This window comes from Canis lupus, chromosome 27 (genome assembly GCF_003254725.2).
Source record: "Canis lupus dingo isolate Sandy chromosome 27, ASM325472v2, whole genome shotgun sequence".
NCBI lineage: Eukaryota > Metazoa > Chordata > Mammalia > Carnivora > Canidae > Canis > Canis lupus.
This window is the reverse complement of record NC_064269.1, coordinates 3259030-3283924: the sequence shown is the minus strand read 5'-3', so window position 1 is coordinate 3283924 and position 24895 is coordinate 3259030. Positions and strand designations below refer to the sequence as shown.

At 39.7% G+C, this 24895-nt stretch overlaps 1 protein-coding gene across 5 annotated transcripts in view; it reads left to right on the top strand.

The window, feature by feature from the left end:
* Positions 1–24895, top strand: part of SCN8A (sodium voltage-gated channel alpha subunit 8) — a 178051-nt gene that overhangs the window by 72649 nt on the left and 80507 nt on the right. For 4 of the 5 annotated variants that reach the window (XM_049102407.1, XM_049102405.1, XM_049102406.1 and 1 more), the window contains exons 3-8: positions 6133–6252; positions 8192–8280; positions 8927–9055; positions 10853–10944; positions 22097–22318; positions 23416–23479. In XM_049102407.1, coding sequence (XP_048958364.1) covers positions 6133–6252; positions 8192–8280; positions 8927–9055; positions 10853–10944; positions 22097–22318; positions 23416–23479 — 716 coding nt within the window. Of the gene's footprint in view, positions 1–6132; positions 6253–8191; positions 8281–8926; positions 9056–10604; positions 10697–10852; positions 10945–22096; positions 22319–23415; positions 23480–24895 lie in introns of all 5 variants that reach the window. The other variant, XM_049102403.1, reaches the window with a different exon arrangement.

Genomic DNA, 24895 nt, shown 5'->3' with positions numbered 1-24895 from the left:
AAAGCACAAAACCCAAGTATAAATAGGAGTTCAGAAAAGGGGGGGCGCCTGGGTGGCTCAGTGGTTGAGCATCTACCTTTGGCTCAGGACATGATCCTGGAGGCCCAGGATCAAGTCCAATATCGGGCTCCCTACATGGAGCCTGCTTCTCCCTCTGCCTGTGTCTCTGCCTCTCTCTCTGTGTCTATCATGAAGAAATAAATAAAATCTTTTAAAAAAAGAAGAGTTCAGAAATGAGAGAGCTCAGACTAATTGGGAATATTTCATTAAAAAGTGGGACCTCGGGACCAATTTAAAAATCGTGCTTCCTCTGTGGGGAGAGGGGATATGTTTGAAGAGCATGCAGGAAGGAGCAGCATCGGCACAGCGTTCTCTCTTCAGCAACTGATGGGTACATAGATGTTGGCGGTATCATTCTTTAGACATTTTTATGTCTTATGCTTAAATTTTTTTCTGTTTTGTTTTGTTGCTGTGGTGTTTGCTTTTTACTGAGGTATCACTCACAAGCTAGACTGTTCACCATTTTAAAGTGCTCAGTTCATTGGTGTTTTGTTCATGAGTTGTGCATTTGTCATCACTGTCTAATTCCAGAACATTCTCGTCATTCCAGAGAGACCCCTTATCAGTGACTCCCCATTCTCCTCTCCATCCAGCCATAGGCAATGACTAACCAACTTTCTGTCATAGATCTGCCTATTCTGGGCATTTCTTGTAATGTTCATAGAATCCTATGGTATGTGACCTTTTGTGTCTGAATTCTTTTAAAGATTTTCAAGGTTTATCCATGTTGTGATATATATAAGCCTCCATTTTTCTTTTTCTTTCTTTTCTTTTTTCTTTTCTTTCTTTTCTTTTTCTTTTCTTTCCTTCCTTCCCTCCCTCCCTCCCTCCTTCCTTCCTTTCTTCCTTCCTTCCTTCCTTCCCTTTCTCTCTCTCTCCCTCCCTCCCTCCCTCCCTCTTTCTTTCTTTCTTTCTTTCTTTCTTTCTTTCTTTCTTTCTTTCTTTCTTTCTTTCTTTCTTTCTTTCTTTCTTTCTTTCTTTCTTTTTTCTGGGCCCAGATATCTTTAGTTCTCAAAAAGTTCCTCAAATCATTTTTTAATAGATTTTATTTATTCATGAGAATACACAGAGAGGAGAGAGAGAGGCAGAGACACAGGCAGAAGGAGAAGCAGGCTCCACGCAGGGAGCCTGACGTAGGACTTGATCCCACGTCTCCAGGATCAGGTCCTGGGCTGAAGGTGGTGCTAAACCACTGAGCCACCCAGGCTGCCCACCCTCAAATCATTCTGAAGTTCAAAATGGAACTTTTGGAAAAAAAATAAAAACTAAAAGGAACCACTTTTGGATATTACTTTTCTTAATTCTATTATTTGACTTGGAATAAAGCTGATTTTTAAAAATTTATCAATAACACCTTACTGGGCACTCTTCAGATAGTAATGTATATATTTTTATTGTGCTAAAGTATATGTAACATAAAATTTACCGTTTTAGCCATTTTTAAGTACACAATTCAGTGATACTAAATATCATGTTGTACAACCATCACCACTATCTGTTTCTGGAGCTTTTTCATCTTCCCAAAGGGAGACTTATACCCATTTAAGAGTCTCTCCATTCCCCCTCCTCTAGCACCTGGTAAACTCCATTCTACTTTCTACCTCTATGAATCTACCTATTCCAGGTTCCTCCTAGAAGTGAAACTTATATATCTGTCCTTTTGTGTCTGCCTTATTTCACTTAGAACGGTGTCTTCAAGGTTCATCTGTATTGTAACATATAAATGGATCTCATTCCTTTTAAAGACTGAATAATATCGCATTATATAGTTAGACCACATTTTGTTTAATCATCCATCATTGATGGACATTTCGAGTTGTTTCTGCTTTTGCAGTATTTTGAATAATGCTTTTGTATGAACCTTCGTGTATGAGTTTTTGTGTGAATACCTGTTTTCAGCTCTCCTGGGCATATACCTGGGAGTGGAATTGCTGGGTCCCATGGCAGCTCTGTGTTTAACTTTTGAAGAACTGCCAAATTGTTTTCCAAAGTGGCTGCACCATTTTACAGTCTGCCAGTAATATGTGAGTGTTCAAATTTCTCCACATCATTGCCAACGCTTGTTCTTTTCCATGGGTTGTTTTTTTTTTTCATTATGATCATCCTGGTAGGTGTGAAGTGCTGTCTCATTGTAGTTTTATTTGTATTTCCTTAATGACTAATGATGTTGAACATCTTTTCATGTGCCTAGTGTTTGTCTATCTGCTTTGTAGAAATGTCTATTTTAAAATTGGATTATTTGTCTTTTTACTGTTGAGTTCTAAGACTCCTTTTCTAGTCTCAATGCTAAGACCCTTCTTAGATTTACAGTTTGCAAATATTTTTTTCCCATTCTGTGGGGTTTTTTTTTTTTTTGACCTTTTAGATAGTGTCATTTGTTGTAAAAAATTTTTTAATTTGATGAAATCCAATTTATCTTTTTAATTTGGTTGCTTGTGCTTTTAGGTGTCACAAGTATGACACCATTGCCTAATCCAAAGATGTGAAGATTAACACTTATGTTTCCTTCCAAGAGTTTTAGATTTTAGCTCTTACATTTAGGTCTTTGATCCATTTTGAATTAATTTTTGTATAAGGTATGAAGTAGAGGTCTGATCCATTCTTTTGCATGTGGTCGTCCCACCACTGATTATTAAAGGCTACTCTTTCCCCTTTGAATTGTCTTGGCACCTTTGTCAAAAATCAATTTATGTAGTTGTATGGGTTTATTTCTGAATTCTCAGTTCTGTTCTATTGATAGATATGGTTATCCTTATGCTAATAACACAATCTTGATTACTATAGCTTTGTAGTAAGCTTTGAAACAATAAAGTGTGAGTCCTCGAATTTTTTATTTTTTGAAATTGTTTTGGCTCTTTTGGTTCCCTTGCATTTCTATACGAATTGAACGTGCGTTTTTCAATTTGTTAATTTTTGCCCAAAAAGGCAGTTGAAATTTTGATTGACATTGCTTTGAATTTGTAGATTAGTTGGGGGAGTATTGCCATCTTAACAACATTACATCTTCTGATCCTTGAGACCACTAGTTAAGGTCTTCTTTAATTTCTTTTAATGATGTAGTTTTCAGTGTATATTTCTTTTATTACATTTGTTCCTAAATATTTTGTTCTTTTGGATCCTCTTATAAACGGAGTTGTTTTTTTAATTTCCTAATTTTGGGATTGTTTATTGCTACTGTATAGAAATACAACAGATTTTTTTTTTTTACAACAGATTTTTATATGTTGATCTTGCATCTTTAAACCATGCTCAACTTGTTTATGAGCTCTAATAGTTTTGTTTATATGTATTCCTTACAGTTTTCCATATATAAGATTATTTGATCTGCAAATAGAAATAGTTTTACTTGTTTAATTGCCTTGCCTAGAACATCCAGTACAGTGTTGAATAAAACTGGTGAGAGGGACATCCTTGTCTTGTTCCTAATCTTAAGAAGAAGGCTTCAGTCTTATCATTAAATGTGATGTTAGCTATAGATTTTTCATAATGCTCTTTATCAGGTTAAGGAAGTTCCCTTCTATTTTTAGTTTGTTGGATTTTTTTTTTTATATATAAAAGATTACTGGACTTGTAGAATGCTTTTTCTGCATCTGTTAAAATGATCAAGTGGTTATTGCCTTTATTTTATTAATATGTTGTATTACATTGATTGATTTCCACATATTAAACCATCTTTACATTTCGGGGATAAATCCCACTTGATCATGTCATATAATTCTTTTTATACGCTGCTGGATTCAGTTTGCTGGTATTTTGTTGAAGCTTTTGTGTCTATATTCATTGTGTCTATATTCAGGGATATTATAGTGGGTTTTTTCTCTTGTGATAACTTTCTCTGCTTTTTTTTTTTTTTTTAAGATTTTATTTATTTATTGGGCAGCCCCGGTGGCTCAGTGGTTTAGCACCTGCCTGCAGCCCAGGGTGTGAGCCCGGGGTCCTGGGATCGAGTCCCATGTCAGGCTCCCTGAATGGAGCCTGCTTCTCCCTCTGCCTGTGTCTCTGCCTCTCTCTCTCTGTGTGTGTCTCTCATGAATAAATAACTAAAATCTTTAAAAAAAAAGATTTTATTTATTTATTCATGAGAGACACACACACGCACAGAGGCAGAGACACAGGCAGAGGGAGGAGCAGGCTCTATGCACGGAGCCTGATGTGGGACTCGATCCCGGGTCTCCAGGATCAGGCCCTGGGCTGAAGGTGGTGCTAAACCGCTGAGCCGCCCAGGCTGCCCCTTTCTCTGCTTTTGTATCACGGCAATACTGGCCTTACAAAATGAGTTGGAAAGTGTGTCCTCTTCTATTTTTTGGAAGAGTTTGCAAAGGATTGGTATTAATTCTTTAAACATTTGGTAGAATTCATCAGTGAAGCCATATGGTCCTGGGCTTTTCTTTGTGGGGGTTCATTTTTTTTAATGCAAGGTGCAGGAGAGTATTTATAGTACAATCCCATCTGAGAGAAAGAGAGTCTTTTCAAGGCTATATCTGTGTGCTTGTATTTACACAAGAAGGTTCTGAAAAGATGTAAAAAAAAAAAGATATATAAGCAGCAAAGGTTTTCTTTGGGTAACGAGATAGAACTTAAGTCTTCTGTGTCTTATATATAATTACAAGAATGTATTGCTTTACATTTTTTTAAAAAGCCTACTTAAAATGGCTGACATTTGACCACTTACTCTTCTATCCGCACAGTAAGGAACTAGTGCTGTGTACTTGCCACTGGCCATATCTCCTTAGGAGCTCAGTCTCCTAGGCCCCTACATCTCCAGCTTCATAATCCTTTGTACCCCTTCTCTGTTTCTCCTCCATCAACACTGAACTACCTGTCCACTCCCTGAGAACGACCCACAGTATGTGCTACTGTGCCTCTGTACATTCTATGTTATTCCCTTTCCCTGCCCAGCCTTCACCCTTTATCTGCCAGTTTTTCCCCTTGTATCCTTGGAACCCCTTCCAAGTATTAGTTACCTTTCCTTTGTGAACACCTTTCAGCTCATTCCCTACCCAAGGGGAAAAAACTCTCCCTCCCGCTGCCTCTCATACATCACACGTTTCTGTTATTGAACTTTGTATTTACCCTGCATCATAATTACTAGTTTACATATATATCTTCCCTAAAAGTACAATTTTATCCGATTTTGTAACCCAGAGTTTAGCACAAAATAGATGCCCAGAAGTACTTTGATTGAATTGAATTCATAAGACAAGAAAAGACATTCTGGGTAGGATGAGCAATGTAAGCAAAGGCCAAAGTTATAAGTTACTATAACATGTACTATTTGGCAAGACAGGAAGATTCATGGTGGGAAATACGGTTTAATGATTTTGGCAAGGCTGATCATGGAGACTCTTAAAAGTCAGAGTAGACTTGATAGGAAAATATTGGTGGGATGAAGAGTTCTTCTCACTAACTTCATGTCTTTGCTCAATTCTTTCTTCTCAGTAGGCTTACCCTGACCACCTCCTTTAAAACAGGCACCTCTCCATTGTCCCATCCACTGACCCCAACACTCTATGTCTCCCCTTCCCTCATCTTCCTCCTTTTCTCATAGCACTTACCACATTGTGTATCATTTACTTATTCGTTACATTTCTTTTATTTGTTGTCTGTCTTCTCCATTAGAATATAAGCTTCCTGCACCATGGTAGCCTTGTTCCCTGCTGTTTCCTAAGCACGGAGAACATTGCCTGAAACATAGTAGGGACGTAGTAGGAAACATTTGTTGAGTGAACGAATCCTAAATTAATGAACTTCGGTATCTTGTCCCAAGCTGGCAGAGGATGCCCTAGGTATAATTCATATGGCTTGTTTCTGAAAGAAAGAAAGAAGTTTACAGAAATGTACAAAACTGCTAAGACGGCGCCCACTGTGTATTATGTATATAATCTGGGGCAGGGGAGGGAGGGAGGAGAAAGAGAGTTACGGTGCCTTAAGGTCTCTTGCCTTAGAAACCAAATTGGGAAGTCAAAATTATAAGTACATTTGGTAATATAGGTTATTTCTTGCCTTTAAAAATGTTGCTGTGTGTGGTGTAATTCCCATGCTTTAACAATTTCTCTTTTTCTTTCTCCACAGACCTTTGTAGTATTAAACAGAGGGAAAACTCTCTTCAGATTTAGTGCCACGCCTGCCTTGTACATTTTAAGTCCTTTTAACCTGATAAGAAGAATAGCTATTAAAATTTTGATACATTCATATCCTTTTCTACAAATGTGGAGTGATTGCAGCACTTGCATGGTCACTGGTACATGTTTCTGAACTTTGACAACTGAGTTATATATTAAATATTTTATCAGTAGTGTAGTTGACTATCCCACCAGTCAGAAGTTTGAGTGAACTTACGCCAGATCCTGAGCTGAGCTTCAGCAAATTCTTTTTTTCCTATAGAATGCTATCATGGAAATCTGGAATTTTGTTAGTATTGTGAAGAGAGACAAATTAACCTGTACCTGAAGTCTTTTTAAAGTGCTCAACATTCACTAATTTTTCGTCTTGAGGCAAACAATTCAGTTCTTTAATGCAAATCCAGTATTGGAATTTTTGGAAGGCTACTTCTTGAGTACAAAGGGTTGAATGAATGCTTTAGAGCTCTCCTTGAATATTTCTGATTTCTTGAGCAGTGAGTATGGAAAGTGTCTGAGATGGTTTCTCAGATTAAATGGCCTCCTTGCTGTAGAAGTTTACATCTAGACTGTAACCTTGACATGAGTCTTTTCTGGTATCTTTACTCCCCTTAAACAGAACATGACAATTTATTCATGTGGCCTAACTTGTATATCTTATTAATATAGGAGAGCATATGACAGATGAAAAATTATGTGATGAGTTTAGCAACTTTGCATAGTGACTTTAAATTTTATGGTTGGTATTTAATTTGTCAGTACCTAGTCCCTTGCTCCAAAGGATATTGTATTCTCTAAGTAGGAAGAGAAAACTGGCAGGTGCAATTTGGTAAATTGGTTTGTGAAGCTTTTGCCACATTTTAACTCTAAGAATTTAGCAGCCCAATTTTGTTTAGTTTATAAGTAACATAGTTCTGAAATCTAAAGGTTTATAAGGAATAAATAATTCAGTGGATTTCTTCCCCTTTTGTTGGATTAGAAGACAGTGCCTTTTTCTCTTCTAACCAGAACGTATTCTTATTCCTGGAAGAAAAATCCAGGTCTAAGAAGTATTTTTTCTTTTAAAAACTCCATTAGTAGAGTGAAGATTGTGAATGCCATTAGCAAGGGAGGGTGAATTAGCAATAAATAAGTTTTGGCTTCTGTGCTTCTTAAAGTGACAGTTTGAGTTTGAGTAACCCACAAACTCAACTCAAAGGAGTTTCTTTTTTCTCAGTAGTCAAGAACAGAAAGGACTGAGAAAAATCTTAGGTGAAACTAAAAAGGCAACAAAATAGCTTGCTATCCATAAACATTCCTGGGCATTTCCAGAGTGATCAGATAAATCTATCCCATTATCTAATTCTTAAGACTAGGGTGGTACAGATGTCCTTGAAATCCTTACCCAACCAGCCATGACTGGTTTCCCCAATTGTTCACGTGCCACCCATAGCAGCTGTTGCCTTGCCCGCTAACGACAATTTGGCCCTTTGGAGAACTAGGGAAAAAAGTGAACTGTTATGTTCTCCATCTGAAACTAACACCTAACATTGTGTGCCAAATATACCTCAATTTAAAAAAAACATTGCATGTGGATTTTCTAATAAGTAGTTATACAAAATAAGATAATTAACAATAAATGAGTACTGAATAATATAGGTTAGATTTAATATATTTTTTCTGGTTACTATGTATAAAGGTATTTAGAGGTTTATTCCATAGCTGAGGCTAAACTGGCAAGAGAGGGGACTGTTTTATCCAAAAGGAGTAGAGCAGTGACAGCCCTTATGAAAGAAAGAGAGTGGCTGTCCTGCTGTGTCCACCACAGTTCTCCGGTCAGGTGTGGATACATATGGCGGCAGTCTGTGTTCCTGGGCGCTTTCATTATCACCTCACCATTTCCTGGTCTTCTGTGTCTTGTCTCCTTCCAGGTTACTGATTTAATTCTCATGATACCCAATATGAAATATGTTTGCTTTCTCAGGAAGACAACAGGCCAGATTTTGTATTTTCTCCCTTGACTCTTTTCTACAGTATTTAGCATGATCATTATGTGCACTATTTTGACCAACTGTGTATTCATGACTTTTAGTAACCCTCCTGAATGGTCGAAGAATGTGGAGTAAGTAGCTCGTTTACTTATTTGTCTGCTTGCTTGTTTTAAAGATTTTTTTACTCACCGAATCTTGCTTTTATACAGTTTATCCATCAAGGAAGAAAAATGGTTTTTCCCACTCTTTACTTCACAGAGAGGGGGTGAGGATCCATGTGGAATTTAGGAAATATCCTTAGAAGTCAACTCTAGAAAGAGAAAGTGCACTCTGGAAGTTACTGCCCTTCACCTCCACCCTTTCCTGTGCTGGCCAGTGCCTTTGACTTGCTGCCCCAGGGCCATGTTGTGCCCTCAGTTAGTCCCTCATGGCACTGCCTTCTCCAACAGGAGGTTTCCTTTATTTTTATTTTTATTTTTATTTTTTTACTTGTCTAAAGTTAAAAAATAGCTCTGGGGTCTCCTCACCTGGTTTCAAAATGATCACCTGCTAGATGGCACCCAGTACAACATTCCAAAGTTCTTGGTTTTATGTTTCGGTAAGTTTCCTTCAAAGCATCCCTTTCTCTTCCTGCCTTCCTTTCTTCTGCATTGGCTGTGCCTGTTCTGTTTAGTCTCTATTACTTGAAACCATATTTTAGGCCCTATTATCTTAAAAGATTCATTTAAAGTTTCTGTCTGTTCAGAAATTACCTCAAGCTCTCCATTTCTTTGACAGGTACACATTCACAGGGATTTATACATTTGAATCACTAGTGAAAATCATTGCAAGAGGTTTCTGCATAGATGGCTTTACCTTTTTACGGGATCCATGGAACTGGCTAGATTTCAGTGTCATCATGATGGCGTAAGTTGTCTGCTTACTTTATTGATGCTCTGGGTGTGATTATAGATGGGTGGTTGTATGCCTGGTTGTGTTTGTAAGTGTGCGTTTGTGGCCAGTTACAAGAGGAATTATTGGGTAGCCATATAAGGTCAAATGTGCTCATGCCTGTGATTCTTGCTTATGAGGGTGTCATGCACTTCACACCAATGATAGCATGTTTATATGGGAGAAGGTAAGCCAAGGCTTTACAGCTAGGGAAGAAAGTAGCAAGTGATTTTCCATTGACATGCTCTCATATTTTCTTCCCCCTTTTAACACTGACCAACGTCTGCACGCTTATCACCATGGGCCCTTGGTGAAGACTGGAAATTTTTTAGGTGTGAATTTTAAGCTGAAAATCAGTTTCCTGGGTATGTTATATCTCATGCCATTTCATGAGGCTGCCCCAGATGTTGCAGACTTGAGAGCACATTTTAGAGTTAAAAAATGAGCTAAGGCATCCAAACTGGCCACTTCCAAGGAAGTCCTGACCAGAACTTCAAACTATTGCAAGAAAAGAGTATAAGTCCACATTACCATGCTAGCTGCTCTTGGTAATTTGTGTTGTTTTAACGATAAGCATGTATCTCTTTGGGAAACCTAACTAATGGTAGAAGAGTTATGGCAGACTTTATTATTTGTATTTTCAGGTGGGGAAGCACTTTGTGGTATGGTAGGCAGTAAGAGTGTTGTATAGATTGTGTGTGTGCATGCAGATGTGTAAGAGATTGAGTACGTTTGTGTATATATACGGGTCTGAGCATCAGAAAGATGTATTTCAGCTGTAAAATGTGAATGAAAGAATGATACGCATTGAATATTTGAAACTGAAACTTTGACTTTCTGTTATATTAAGGCAATTTCTAGTTTTCCAACATTATGAATACACACTGGTGTTCATTTAAAATTTAAGTGTCCTTGCTGGGCACAGAGCTGGTGATAAAATGGGCACTTAACACACTATTTGCTTTGATCCCATGATCATGAGCCCTGCTTTTGTATGTCACAGGTACTTCATCTCTAGGTGTGACTGCAAAGATATGCCTACAACTCTTGGATAAGTCATATATAGACATTTAGGCATTTTTGCCATTGTCAACTAGGGAGTTATTTAATGTAAACTTGTTTTTATGGGGCTTCTGCTGCAGAAATTTGCCTCCTTTTTCCTAAGAAATTGTTCACAAAGCTTGGGAACATAAGCCTTTGATACCTCCTGGCCTTCCTTTTTACAAAAAATAATGAATGGACCGAGAGTAGTCATTCTGATTGGGATCTGCACAGCACGATGCTGATTAAGAGAGTAAGCCCTCGGAACCTCCTGGTTGTATCAGTTCTTTCAAATATTCTTTTGACTTCTCCTTGCCCAATTGAAAACAAAAATGTGTTCTTTAAATGTTTATATTTTGAAATTTTCTTTTTCAACAACAAAGCAAATGAAATCATAGCTTGTATATAAGACCCTTTCTTCCCCCCATTGTCAAACCCTCGCCCAATGGTACCATTACAAGTTAACTTTGGTTTGATTCTGCAGGTATATAACAGAGTTTGTAAACCTAGGCAATGTTTCAGCTCTACGCACTTTCAGGGTACTGAGGGCTTTGAAAACTATTTCGGTAATCCCAGGTAAGATGGCCCGGGGTTGGTGTTAGGTGTTGGGTTAGGGCCCTGACGTGACGTATTGTACTTTTTGTTTTGTTGTGCTTTTGTTTTTTTCCTTCGGTGTTTGTGTTTGTGTTTGTGTTTGTCATTTGTGTCTGTGTGTGACCTCCCTTACTACAGATATGTGACAGAGTTTGTGGACCTGGGCAATGTCTCAGCGCTGAGAACATTCAGGGTTCTCCGAGCTTTGAAAACTATCTCTGTAATTCCAGGTGAGAAAATTTACACACAAAACTGACTGCCTCATCTTCTCTTTCCCTGCCATTCATTTTGTCCACCACATTCGAAACTGGCATTAGCACACTTGATATGGCCTTGCATTCCGCATGTTTTTCCTCAGAGACGTTCTCTGGAATGGCCCTTTGGTCGTAAGGCAGTTTCAGTGACAGCGCTTGCCAGGCATGCAGCCCCCATTCCATCCATGCTTTGAAAAAGCACGTGCTTAAAATTCACTTGGATCTTCCAGTATCTGAAAAAAAAATTGTCACGAAGCTAGCTGTCTCTTTGAACATAAATCATTTGCTTTCTGGCCTCATGGAATTACAGTAACTTAACATTCCCCATCATCCCATTGCTTGTGATCTCTAGGCTTCCTGTCGCATGGTTTGCTGATGGGATGTTATTCAATGAACTACACTTTTATTGTTATTGTGTTAATGGAATTATTTAACCACAGAAGAGACCTACCCTGTTAACTAGTCCAGTATTAGAGCCAAATTGGAGAGCCTTGGAGTTAGTGAAATGAACTTTAGTAATCACTATCACATCCTATTGCTGTCTGTTTCACTGGAGTAAGAACCAGTAGATATCTACCGTGTATATATTCAGAGGCCATTCTCAAACACAAATCCCAATGACAGCTTGTGCAGATGCCGTTAAAAACAGTCAAAGGTAAGATAACATCCATACATCTGAATGTACGGGCAAGCAAAAAGGACAAACCTTGAGAAATAAAAGGAATCAATCAATGGGTGGTTGAGAAGTAGCTAATCGACAATCTTTTTATAACTTTTGCCTTTTTCTTTTTGGTCCTGGTTGACCTAGCCCATTCATTGGTTCTTAACCCTTTGGATCCTTTTGAGAATCAGGGAAAAGTTCCCAGACCCTGCTGAAACCCTCTGTGGACCCCAACTTGAGATCCTTAATTTAATTTAAATCCTTACTTCTAGGTAGTGCTTAACTAAAGGCTGTTTTTTTCTAAAGGCTGGTCTTGAAATCTAGAAGGAAAGATATTTTAGTTAGTCTTGCGGGCCTGAGGTATGTATACTGGCAGTAATGTCGCAGAAATCAAGACTGTGGTTGTGGACTGGACTTTGGTTGCATTCAGGGGCTCTCAGGGAAGATTCTCAGGGGACCAAGCTTTCCACTGCAGTTTTGTAGAAACAGGGACATGAAGAACAGAGGCATCCTGTTCCTCGTGTCACGTGGCTCTTGTGGCTGACTCAGAAATGTTCCTCTTTTCCCCTTTTCAACTTTATCTAAATATCAGACACAGAGAGAGGGAAGCACAAAGGTAGAGTGCTGGAGAAGGCTGACTTGGAATGTGGCTTTCTGAGAACCTCAAGGAAGGTAAACCTCAGTTTCTCCATTTACAAATCTGGGCTGTGAAGTGGGCCAGTCAATTTGAGCCCTACTAAAAATGAATTCCTTTATTGTTAGCAGTGGGAGCTTTCTCCCTATCAACTAGAGCCTGGGTGTCAGTTGGAGTATTATCTTCTCGGCAAAAAAAACTACAACCCTGACTTACCAAGATTCAGTTCCTAGCCATTTTTAAATCTGTTTGACAAAAAGTGAAGCTCATTCTCCAGGCAGCCTCATGCAGCTCATTGATGGTGGCTTAACCCTTAGGCAGGCCTTGTCTTATTTCTTCAAGCATCTGGAACACCAAATCCTTACTTTCATTTTTCCTCTACTCTCTATCGTCTCTGGCCTCTTTTAAATAGGATCCCATGTTTTCTGCTCACTTCCCCCAACATACTCTGCAAGGCATCTGTCTCTTTATGTTCTTGTGATCTCAAAACTTCTCTTCCAGAATTAAATTGGAAAGCTGCGTTCTGTTCACTAACTAGGGCAGCAGATGCTATCTCTGGTCTAGCTCTTAGCTTCTGTCTCTGCTGTATGGATAGCTTCTGACCACAGCATTTCTGCTAGGTAACTCTTGGCTGGCATCACATTATTTATCTTTACTATTAATCTATCTATCGATAAATATATTTATAAACACATAGAATTCCATAAATGATTTTACTGTAGCAATTACTATCATAAAGAAGAAACCTAAACCCAAAGGAAGGGTTTGTATCAAGACTTAGACCTCAACTTCATAATTTGTTTTTTTTTTTTTTAAAGATTTTATTTATTTATGCATAGACACAGAGAGAGAGAGGCAGAGACACAGACAGAAGGAGAAGCAGGCTCCATGCAGAGAGCCCGATGTGGGCCTCGATCCCGGGTCTCCAGGATCACACCCCAGGCTGCAGGCGGCGCCAAACCGCTGCGCCACCGGGGCTGCCCTCAACTTCATAATTTGAAACAGATTCCTGCTTCCTGTTTCTAGAAGCATTCCTATTGGAGTTGGCTTTACTTTTGTTTCTGTTTTTTTTAAAGATTTTATTTATTTATTCCTGAGAGACACACAGACAGAGAAGCAGAGACACAGGCAGAGGGAGAAGCAAGCTCCCCACAAGGAGCTCAATGTAGGACTCAATCCCGGATCCCAGGATCAGGACCTGAGTTGAAGGCAGACCCTCAACCGCTGAGCCATCCAGGTGCCCCTGGAGCTGGCTTTGTGAAGTTGATTGGGATGGAAAATAACTTTGAGGGGTAATAAAGCCAGTAATAGATCTCTGTCAATGATTGGTATAATTGATCCTTGAATTAAAGTGTGACTTTTTATGCTAAGTCCTTTTGCTCCTCATAATCCTTATAGAGGACTATTGCCCTACTCCTACCTGCCTGTTACCCAGGTCTCCTTTCAGGGTGAGAGCACTGTTATATGAGTCACTAGACCTGGTGCCATCTCTTGATTGGAAATCTCAGTCATTCTGACTCGATTGTAGAGCCAGGCCTCAGTCCCCTCTTAGTGAAAGCCATTGTTTTGCATACCAAGTTTACTCATGGATCAGTGCAGTGGAATTGGTACTCTCTTTGCCTTTGCCTGTTCCCAGTTTGGTTGTGGGCTTTTGCTGAAGCTGCCAGAAACAGAAGTGAGAGCAACCACAGAACTGACATGGGGCTGCAAGATCCCACAAAGCCTTCAGCAACTTTCAGGAGAGTTTTCCTTTCCCAGAGAACTCACACACTCACCTGGGCTGGTGCTGCCCTCCCTCTTAGCACCTTTGGGAGATGTTCTTAATGTATCATGATGGTCAGGACTCCCAGAAGATGGGATTGTGCAGTGCATCAGTCAGCTCTAGCCTTTTGGATGAGAGGTGCTTTGATTTAAAGCCTTCCAGTGGCTTAGAAAAGACCAAACCCACATTCTGACCCTTTTTATTTGCTAACTGAAGACCTAGATATGCATCACACATGGTTTCCCTTTTGCTTCAGAGGCCTTGGCTTGAAGAACAATGCATACAAACTGCAGTTGCAGGAAAAGACCCTTTCTACATTTTCTTTGGTCCAGAATTCAGTGGATTCAACTTGACATTGAAGTATTCTGTTTAGAAATTCATGTCTTAAACTTTGTTTTCAGGGCGCGTGGGTGGCTTAGTCGGTTGATCGCCTGACTCTTGGTTTCGGCTCAGGTTGTGGTCTCGGAGTGGTGGGATCCAGCCCAGTGTGGGCTCTGTGCTCAGCACGGAGTCTGCCTGTGCCTCTCCCTCTGCTCCTCCCCCCTCTCTTTCTCTGTCTCTGTCACTCTCTCTCTCTAAAATAAATAAAATCTTTAAACAAACAAAAACTACGTTTTTACTTTATATTCATTTGGGGCCCGGATATAAAAATGAGCTGAGTGACTTTGTCAGAAGTTTCATTTTCTGCATGTTTGAACCACGTGCCTCAGGACTGACATCCCCAAAGAAAGGGCAGAAATCTCAAAGCAGGAATCTGAGGTTTTTCCTATTGAGTAGCATTTCATGGTGTAAACAAAACCATTTGGGACAGCCTCATTTGCCAGTTGCTTCTCATTTCTATCACCATTTCAGTGACTCCCAAAAAGCCCTGCTTCTCTGTTTGCCAACACTAGTTTAATATCATTTTGCTTTCTTTAGAGTTGTAATTTTTAAATTATTTTTCTCATTGATTTTTTTATTTCTGTGCTTTCATTTCAATTACTTTCTCTCCTTACCTGTGGTATCAGATAAAAAGCAGGAAAAATGATGGGCCCTTCCTTCTTCCCACCCCACAAAGAAAGCACTTTCTTTAGATGTATGCAGTATGAGTATGGCAATCTCTGCTGCACAATGAAGGGGGATAGAAAGTGTTTTCAGACTATATGTAGACCCCTTATTTCCTTTATAATATTCTAGTTCTTAATCCAATTGTTTTTGTATTTCTCCTTTTCCCATTGCTTCTCAGAAAAGATAACAAGTTTAACACAGGAGTCCTGAGTGGGGAAAACCCTGGAGTCTCACGGGATCCCACTGAACTACCTTTGGAAGCTAGTTTGAATTTCGCTCAGACTTTGTGATATAAATCTGATCTTGAGTAGATAAATCTACTGCCTCCAAATTTCTCCCAAATTATTTTTGATCTAAAGAACCTTCACAGGGCAGCCCAGGTGGCTCAGCGGTTTAGCGCCACCTTCAGCCCTGGGCATGACCCTGGAGACCCGGGATCGAGTCCCGCGTCGGGCTTCCTGCATAGAGCCTGCTTCTTCCTCTGCCTGTGTCTCTGCCTCTCTCTCTCTCTCTCTTTCCGTGTGTGTCTCTCATGAATAAATGAATAAAATCTTAAAAAAAAAGACATTTATGGATAAATTGGAATGAACATGAAAAATAAAATAAAGAACGTTCACGAATATCATTGTGAGGCTGGAACCTGGGGCAGGAAAACTGACCTGGCACAGCTTTACCCTAGGGCTTGTCTGAACCAAACCAGATTTTGGGAATTAGGGAATTCTATTTCCCTGGGGTGAGAACTGCTCATTACTGCTCTTGAGACCTATTCCAATGTTAATTTTGTAGAATTAGCTCATGTTGCTTTGGACCAGACAGATTTCTCAACCTGAGCCACAAACTAGGAAATAGAAACTTACTTTATTTGTAATCTGGCATCACCACTGTGGAAGATTTTGATCCCAGTATGCATAGCTAATTTCTCTGGACTTGGCACATAAGCAGGCTTTGTTCGTTTGTCCAAGGGATTGCCGGACATCATGAAGGGTAACAGGAGGCTCAGAGGTGCTTTTGAATGTGGGGACTTCACCTGTTTCTCAGAACTCCTCAAATGTCCTGACTTCCTCTTAGTAGCAGACAATTCTGTACATCAGGTCCAGCTGTCTTTTCCTGATCTATAGTAAATGTGTTAACTGCTTCTGCTTAGACTCATCCCGGTGCTAGTTAATGTTAGCCTTTTCCAAGAGTTCTTGCTGTCCAATTTGCCCCCACGTGGCTTCTGTTGCACACTCTGTTGTGTAGGAGTCGTTTGAAGGAGCATTCTGCTCTGTTTGGGATAATCAGTTTTCAGTCAGTATCTTGCTTGTTCTGGTATGTGGTGTTGTGAGCCAGTAGAAGAAGCAAGGCAACTTCCTGTCACAGCCAGAACAGTGGCATTTTCCATTCTTGTGTGCATCAGGTTAGGAATTCAACCAGCAGCTACTTGTCTCATTGACCTGTGTTGGTGGTAACAGGGAGCACTTTTGCCTGGCTTCATTTACTAGGGCGCATCAGTCACTGCTGGCAAGACTATAGAGCTCAAGCTTAAGAAATGCATTATATGAAAGACCACTAAGGGCATGAAAAGATGCTCAGTATCACTAGTCATTAGGGAAATGCAAATTAAAACCATAACGAGATATCCTGTTAGAATGGCCACCATCAAGGAGATGAGCTAACAAACGCTGGCATGGAAGTGGAGAAAAGGGAACCCTTGCACACTGTTGGGATTAGTAAATTGGTGCAGCCACTATGGGAAACAGTATGAAGGATCCTCAAAAATTAAAAATAGAACTACCATATGATCCAGCAATTCGACTTCTGGGAATATATCCAAAGGAAACGAAAGCACTAACTCAAAAAAGATATCTGTACCCCGTGTTCATACCAGCATTATTTACAATAGCTAAGACATGGAAACAACCTAAGTGTCCATTGATGGATGAATAGATAAAGCTGTGAGATATATACACAATGGAATATTATTCAGGTATAAAAAACAAGGAAATCCTACCATTTGTGACAATGTGGTTAGATCTTGAAGGCATTATACTCAGGAAATAAGTTGGACAGAGAAAGACAAATACTGTCTGATCTCATTGATGTATGGAATCTAAAAACAAGCAGACAAACTCACAGAAAAAGACATCAGACTTGTGGATAACCGAGGTTGAGTGTGCAGAGAAGGAATTGGATGAAGGTGGTCAAAAGGTCCAGACATAAGAAAGAAAGTGCCAGGGTGTGATGTACAACATGATGACTAGAGCTAACACCGCTGTATGATACATAGGGAACTTCTAACAGAGTAACTCCTAAGAGTTCTCATCACAAGAGGGAATTTTTTTCCCTCTTTTTCTTTTTCCTCCTCCTCTTTCTATTGTATCTATACGAGAAGATGGATGTTAGCTGAACCTACGGTGGTAATCATTTCACAGGACACGTAAATCAAACCATCATGACGTATGCCTTAAATTTCTACAGTGATGTCAGTTATTTCTCAATAAAACTGGAGGGGAAGGGAGAGAAATGCATTGATAACTTCATCTCCGTAACTTAGCATTGAGGTCTGTAAGTATGGTCATTCACAGTCATCAACCTTAATGGAAGGAAGAAGAGTCTTGGCAGAAGCCAGATGATTCAATGACCATATACATTTAATATTGCTGTATAATTATGAGTCTAGCTCGGCATGCTAACATTACACCACATCACCTTTCTTCCTATGGGACCTGAATGGAAAGCTTAGAGAGTAAACTTTTTGATAACCATAGTTAGTGTTATTTAGTAGTTATTCTTGCTTAATTAAGATCTGTTTCTCTGAGCCCCTGTGAAGTATTAGCAGCTGAATACCATTTCCAACTTAAAAGTTCCTACTTTACATTTCTTGAACCTGAAAGAACTCTCACCAAGGAGTTGGTCTAAACCTCAGACTTCAGAAGAAAACACTTGAAGTTTTTTTTTTTCCTTCTTGACTCATGTTTACAGATTTCTTCAGCAATGACATCTGGTTTATGGAGAAACGATTTTAAGCAGCTGATTGAGAGCATTTAAGTCTGTCCCCAGGAAAGTGATGAGTTTCATGTATGGTTGGTCTATTAGTTGAACATCTTTGGTTGCAAGTGAAAGGCTTCATGAGTACTTCAGGGAATCTAAGGGCTGGTACTCTGTCTTCATGTTTTTTCTCTCCATGTGTCTATTACCTTTTTCTGTCTCTTAGCTTAACTACCTGCCTTTACTTCTCAGACATATCCTAATATAATGACGGATTGTAACTGCCACTTAGTTCCCAAATTTATATGTTATCATTCCTTCCACTTGAAAAGACTACTGGAATGTCTTTTTTCCCATTCTAAGTTCCTGGAGGAAAATATTGGGATTTAGGTTGGATGATGTCCACCGTGACATCTGTAACCTACTAACAGACCATCACTTCCTAAAAATGAGGCTGTTGGGGGTCCAGCTTCATAGAATAGGGGATAATTTGAGCCTCGTGGCCTGGAATTTTCTGTTATATGGGCTTGGAACTGTCCATAAAGTTCCCACCTGAGGAAAATCAGATTAGACTCATGCTAAAATTGTATGTTTTTAAAAAATTTTATTGATTGATATCACCAATGCATTGGTTTGACTATTTGGTAGCATTATACTCTTGTTACTACTACAAATGACAGCTTACAGCTCCTTTCTCAATTCATTTAAAATGGAAATAGAAAAGGCTTTGAGCAATCATCCAGTGTTGAGATCAGTGGTTGTCTCAACCGTTCTGGAGAGATACAAGTTCTCCTTAAAGAAGTCCAGGGAAAAGAAACTACCACCATTCTTCAGTGACCTATTCAACTATTTTCTTTTTTAAAATCGTGCTTTGACTTTGGAAACAGAGCTGTATAATTTTAGGAACCTAGAATTTAAGTATTCACTTACTATAGACCCGCCTCAACCAAGCCAAAAAATCAAGTGAAGGATTTTTCTTTTCTTTTTTTTTCTTTTTAAATTTCATTTATTTATTCATGAGAGATACAGAGAGAGAGAGAGACGCAGAGACACAGGCAGAGGGAGAAGCGGGCTCCATGCAGGGAGCCGGACGTGGGACTCAATCCCGGGTCTCCAGGACCACGACCTGGGCTGAAGCCGGCGCTAAACCGCTGAGCCATCTGGGCTGCCCAAGTGAAGGACTTTTCTATTCCTCAGCAACTTATGTAAATAAGGCCCATAATACTGGAACAACTTTTACTTCTTGATGGTTGCCTTCTGTTTTATACCACCAGTATCTTCTTACTTATCTGTGTGACTGTGATACAGCTTCTCATAGCCTTTGGAATATAAGATTGAGATTTCAGTTACTTAATCTCAAAGAAATAAATATCTCTGCTCTAAGTTGAAAGACTTTTTTTTTTTTTTTAATGATAGACAGAGAGAGAGAGAGAGAGGCAGAGACATAGGCAGAGGGAGAAGCAGGCTCCATGCACCGGGAGCCCGACATGGGATTCGATCCCGGGTCTCCAGGATCGCGCCCTGGGCCAAAGGCAGGCGCCAAACCGCTGCGCCACCCAGGGATCCCTGAAAGACTTTTTAAGACAGTTCTTCAGCTTTTCCTCTACTGCTCAGTGCCACGTTACTCCTGTGTTTATCCACATTTTCTGTGTATAAGAAAATAAGATGGGACCCTGAATTTGTTCTGATATATAGTGGGTCATAGTCACTGGCTGAGCCAGGACCAGGATCTCTATTTTCTGATTTCCTGTCTGGTACTTTTTTTGCACAGTCTTTTTTTTATTATTAAAGATTTTATTTATTTGAGAGAGAGGGAAAGAGCATGATTGGGGGGAGGGGCAAAGAGAGGGAGAAGCAGACTCCCCGTTGAGCAGAGAAGCCTGCCACGGGGCTCTTTCCCAGGACCCTAAGATCATGACATGAGCCAAAGGTAGATGCTTAACCGACTGACCACCCGGATGTTCCTGCAGTCTTATGAGGAGAAAAGAATCAGGTTAGAAATGTCTTGTATCCTATACCTTTAATGTAGACAAGTTCTTCTAATTCCTTTGGTGGCCACAGTATCCATGGAAGGTCCATTTTATAAGAAAACACACACCTTTCACACGTTTATGCTCTAAAATCTTAATTCGTAGCTCTTTTTTTAAAAAAAAAATCATTCTTCTTAGATCCCTTTCAGGGTATCTATGTGAAAGGAAAGATTTCTTATTCATTTGCTCTTTCAATAAAAATATGTTAAGTGCCTGCTTTGTGTCAAGTCCTGTGCCATGCATTACTATTATTGGACTCAGATAGAAAATTCTATTGAATTCAACTTTAAACATTCTAAGTGGTTACTTGCAAAATACAGCAAAGAACCAGTCACGTCCATCTTCCCTCCTAGATCACCATGATACGAGGTTAGCCATGCAGTGTCATTAGCCCAATCATATCTCTTTGAGGAGGGCAACATATGTGTAACAGTGATAGCTTGCAAGTGTTAAGTGCCAGGTACTGTACTTGGTATTTTGCATTCATTATCTTGTTTAAGCCTCACAACAACCCAGTGAAGGGTATTGTAAACACCTTTTTATAAATGAATAAACAGAGGTTCAGGCAAAAATGGTTAACACTTGAGTCATTTCCTATGTACCAGGTACTGGGCTAAGTGCTTATATGAATTATCCTTAATCATCACAAGAGCCCTGTGATACTCAACCATAATTATTCCCATTTTAAAGATGAAAAAACTGAGATTCCAAGAGGTTAAGTGTATCACTCAGGTTATACTAGTAAGTGGTATAAGTTAATTAAGAGTAGTAAATTATATACCTAGCTTCACACTTCAAAGCCAAGATTAGGATTTCTCTTGAATTTTAATCTGATATTCCTGCCTTCAGAAGTAGATCAGGGGTGAAATCACTCCTGAGGCCCGTGTGTCAAGGTGCTGTGTCTACCTCCCGCCTATCCTGGTACACTGCCCTCTCTGGAGTGCTCATTGCTCTGTTGGCCATGTCCTTTGGATGGCCTGATGTCTGGGCCTGCCGGGGGGAGTCTCACACAGAATCCGTTCTGACCCAAACGTTATGAACCCACCACCATGTCTTCTGTGCTTCCTATCACTGATCCCTCCATTGCAGTTAAGAAAGCTACTTTCAGGTTCAAATTTGAACCAGTGGCTTGTATTTAAATCTCGAGTTTAAGTGGGTTGAACATTTTTTATTTTGTTTTTAATCTAGGACAGAAAAAAGGTCACTTGTAGAGAACAGGGCATATGTGTGATCCAGAGAAGGTATATTTGTAAATGGGAAGACAAACCATAAATACTGGGTTGATAATAATTAACCTTTTCAATACATTGGTATTTCCAGAACTCTTGGGAAAATATTTATTGTACTTTCTCACAACTTGGCTTTTAAACTTTCTAGTAGTTCTCTGCCCAACCAGGAAACCTCCTCAATCCCTGATTTTCCCATTTATTTATTCAGCACATATTTATTGAGTACCTGCCATGGGCTGGGCAGTCTAGATACAGCTGGGAATGAGACAGACATAAATAATTAATTATAACCATGATAAATGCTATAAAGGAAAGTATAAGGTGCTATTAAATTATTATGAATAATGAGGGAGGCAGAGGAATTGTAAAGTCAGGGAGGGCTTTATGAGGGAACTGAAATTTAAGCTGAGCCCAAAGAATGAATAGAAGTGGGTAGGACAGGGGAATGGAAGGAAGCATTCCAGGCAGAGGGAACAGCATGTACGAAGGTTCTGAGGCAAGTAAGAGCCTGTATTCATTTGAGGAGCTAAGCAGCAGTCAGACTCAGGGAAGTACTTCCAGGAAGAAAAGAGCCGACTATTGGAGAAGGAACTTTCCTTTTTCTTCTTAAAAATGATTGACTTAAGAATTGATACTTGTGGAAAAATTGATAATATTGCTGACCCAGTGTCATAAGAAAGTGGCCATGGTTCACGGGTGGTGCTGTGGGAGGAGTAGAAGCCCGCAGCTAAGAGGGAGGCTGGGGGAGGTGGGGAGGGTGCTGAGATGACTCTGATTCTGGGACTTCTATCTCCTCAGGCCTGAAGACCATTGTGGGTGCCCTAATCCAGTCAGTGAAGAAGCTGTCAGATGTGATGATTCTGACAGTGTTCTGCTTGAGTGTCTTTGCCTTGATCGGACTGCAGCTGTTCATGGGCAACCTGCGAAACAAGTGTGTCGTGTGGCCCATAAACTTCAACGAGAGCTATCTGGAAAATGGCACCAAAGGCTTTGACTGGGAAGAGTATATCAACAATAAAAGTAGGTGGCCCCTTCTCTGCGAGGGGCGAAAGACAAGTCTGCCTCTATCTTAGTGGTCTGAAGCCGTCACTGGGCTTTCAGAAGTAGCTGGGGCTGGGATGCAACCCAGGGCTATGGAAGCAGTGAGGAAGTGATTCCCTGTCCCCGGGGTAGGACTGTGTTCAGAAGTGCTCTCTGGCTGTCCCTTTAAAACCAAAAAGAAACTCCATTTGCTCTGAAAACCAGGCTTAGGAATTTGATAAAAATACCTTTTTCCCTACTTGGCTTACCTCAGATACTTAAACATTGAAAAGTTCAGAATATGCCTCGTCAGCTCTCTTCATATAAGACCTTAGGAATCAGTCTGCTAGGGGGAGTCAGTTAATCTCCAGATAACCATTTGAGCCCCTTGTAGCGAAGGAATTCTGATAATTTCAGTTCAGGAAGCACAGCAGTTGGGTCTGCACTAAGGGACGTTAAGTATGGTAGTATTTCCATAAAATAATGGGGAAGAGTTAGCAATAGCACTACTCACCGTCCTCGAGGAACTAAAGGCAGTTAAGTAGCCATAAGAAAATGTTGCAAAGGCAATTTCAGCGACACACACAGGCAAGGGAAACGTGCCTTCTAATTAATAGAGGACATGGTAATGTGATTTAGTGAGGGTTTTAGCTTATCTGTGGTAAAGAGTAGTTTTAAGGATTGAAGGCTAAAGTTGTATAAAGGAGTAAAGAGCTTAGAAAACTCACTTTCAGACTCCATAGATTCAAGTAGCAGAAACTAGCCTGTAGACTTGAAATATGAGTGGAGGTCAAATGTCTGTGAAAAGGTCATTGCATTAGGGCTATATGGTAGCACTTTTCATTTTTAAGTATATATAAGGAAATAATTATTGGGAAAGAATTCTTACCAGGTTTTACTCTGGTAAGAATATATGACCTCAAATATATAAAGAAAATAATTAATGGGAAAGAATTCTTACCAGGTTTTACTCAGGTAAGAATGAATATATGAGCTCAAATCAATGACTGCCAGGGCTAGTTAGGAACGGTGTGATCTTACTCTCTCATTCACTTCAATCTGCCTTATTCATTTCCTGCCTCTTCAAACTTTTCTAGCAAATTTTTACATAGTTCCTGGCATGCTGGAACCTTTACTCTGTGGGAACAGTTCTGATGCTGGGTAAGTAACTCGCCTAATTTTATTCTTCTCCCTTAAAATAATGTGTCAGATGAAAATGGGCAATATTTTCACTTCTCTTTGTGCTTATGTAGTAGATCCTAACTGGGTCTGACATTTTGGTTGACTCAGATTTTCTTCCTGCTTCATATTTGTCCACCCAAAATTGGCATTTCACTAGTAAGTGAATGTGCCTATAGTCTCAAGACAAAATTAAAAATGTAAAAGGCTAAGTAAGGGTAGAGCCTATAACGCCAGATACCTTGACTGTCTCTTGTAGACTCCCTTCATTCTACTGTAACATGATTAATAAGATATAATGTAGGGACACTGTCTTGGTAGTAGATTAGTACCAAGGATGACCCAAAACATACTAGGCCTGATGGCATGGTGAGGGAGCAGAATAGCAAGATAATATTTTTCTTCTGTTTTTTTTTTTTTTTTTTTTAAGATTTTATTTATTTATTTGAGGGAGAGAACCCATGAACAGAGGGAGGGACAGCAAGAGAGGGAGAAGCAGACTCCCAGCTGAGCGGGAACCACCCCCAACTCGGGGTCTGTTCCCAGGACCCCGAGATCATGACCTGAGCCCAGGCAGACACTTAACCAACTGAGCTGAGCCACCCAGGTATCCCTTTTTTCCCCATTTTGAAAAAATTGTAGTAAAATTCATGGAACATAAGATTTACTCTTATAACCATTTTTAAGTGTCTAGTTTAGTGACATTAAGTACATTCACAGTGTCATACAACCATCACCACCATCTATCCTCAGTACTTTCCATCTTCCCAAACTGAGACTATACTCATTGAACACTAACTTCCCATTTCCCCCTCCCTTCCCAGTCCCCAAGGGACCACTAACCACTATTCCACTTTCTGTCTCTATGATATTGACCACTCTCAGTACCTCGCGTAAGTGGAATCATACAGTAATTGTCTTTTTATGATTGGCTTCTTTCACTTAGCGTGATGTCCTCAAGGTTTACCCATGTTATGTAGCATATGTCAGAAATTTTCTTCTTTTTTAAGGCTGAGTGATAATCCATTGTCTGTATATACCACATTTTGTTTACCCGTTCATCTGTCAACAGACACTTGGGTTGCTTCCATATTTTAGTTATTATGAATAACGCTGCTATGAACACAAGTTTATAGCCATATAATGTGAATCTTGATTCTGCTACCACTTTTAGCTATCAGTCTTTTAGCAAGCTGTTTAACTTTGGCGAGCCTCAATTTCGTCATGTATAAAATGGATTTAATAAGTCATGTTCTCACTTCCTTAAAGGGTTATTGTAATGATCCATTTAGATAACAATACATGAAAGTGCTTTGTAAACAGAAAATTATATAAATGTGAGGGTGTCAAATCGTTATCCAGAGTATATTGGGCCTCTAGGAATTAGTGTTTTAAGGT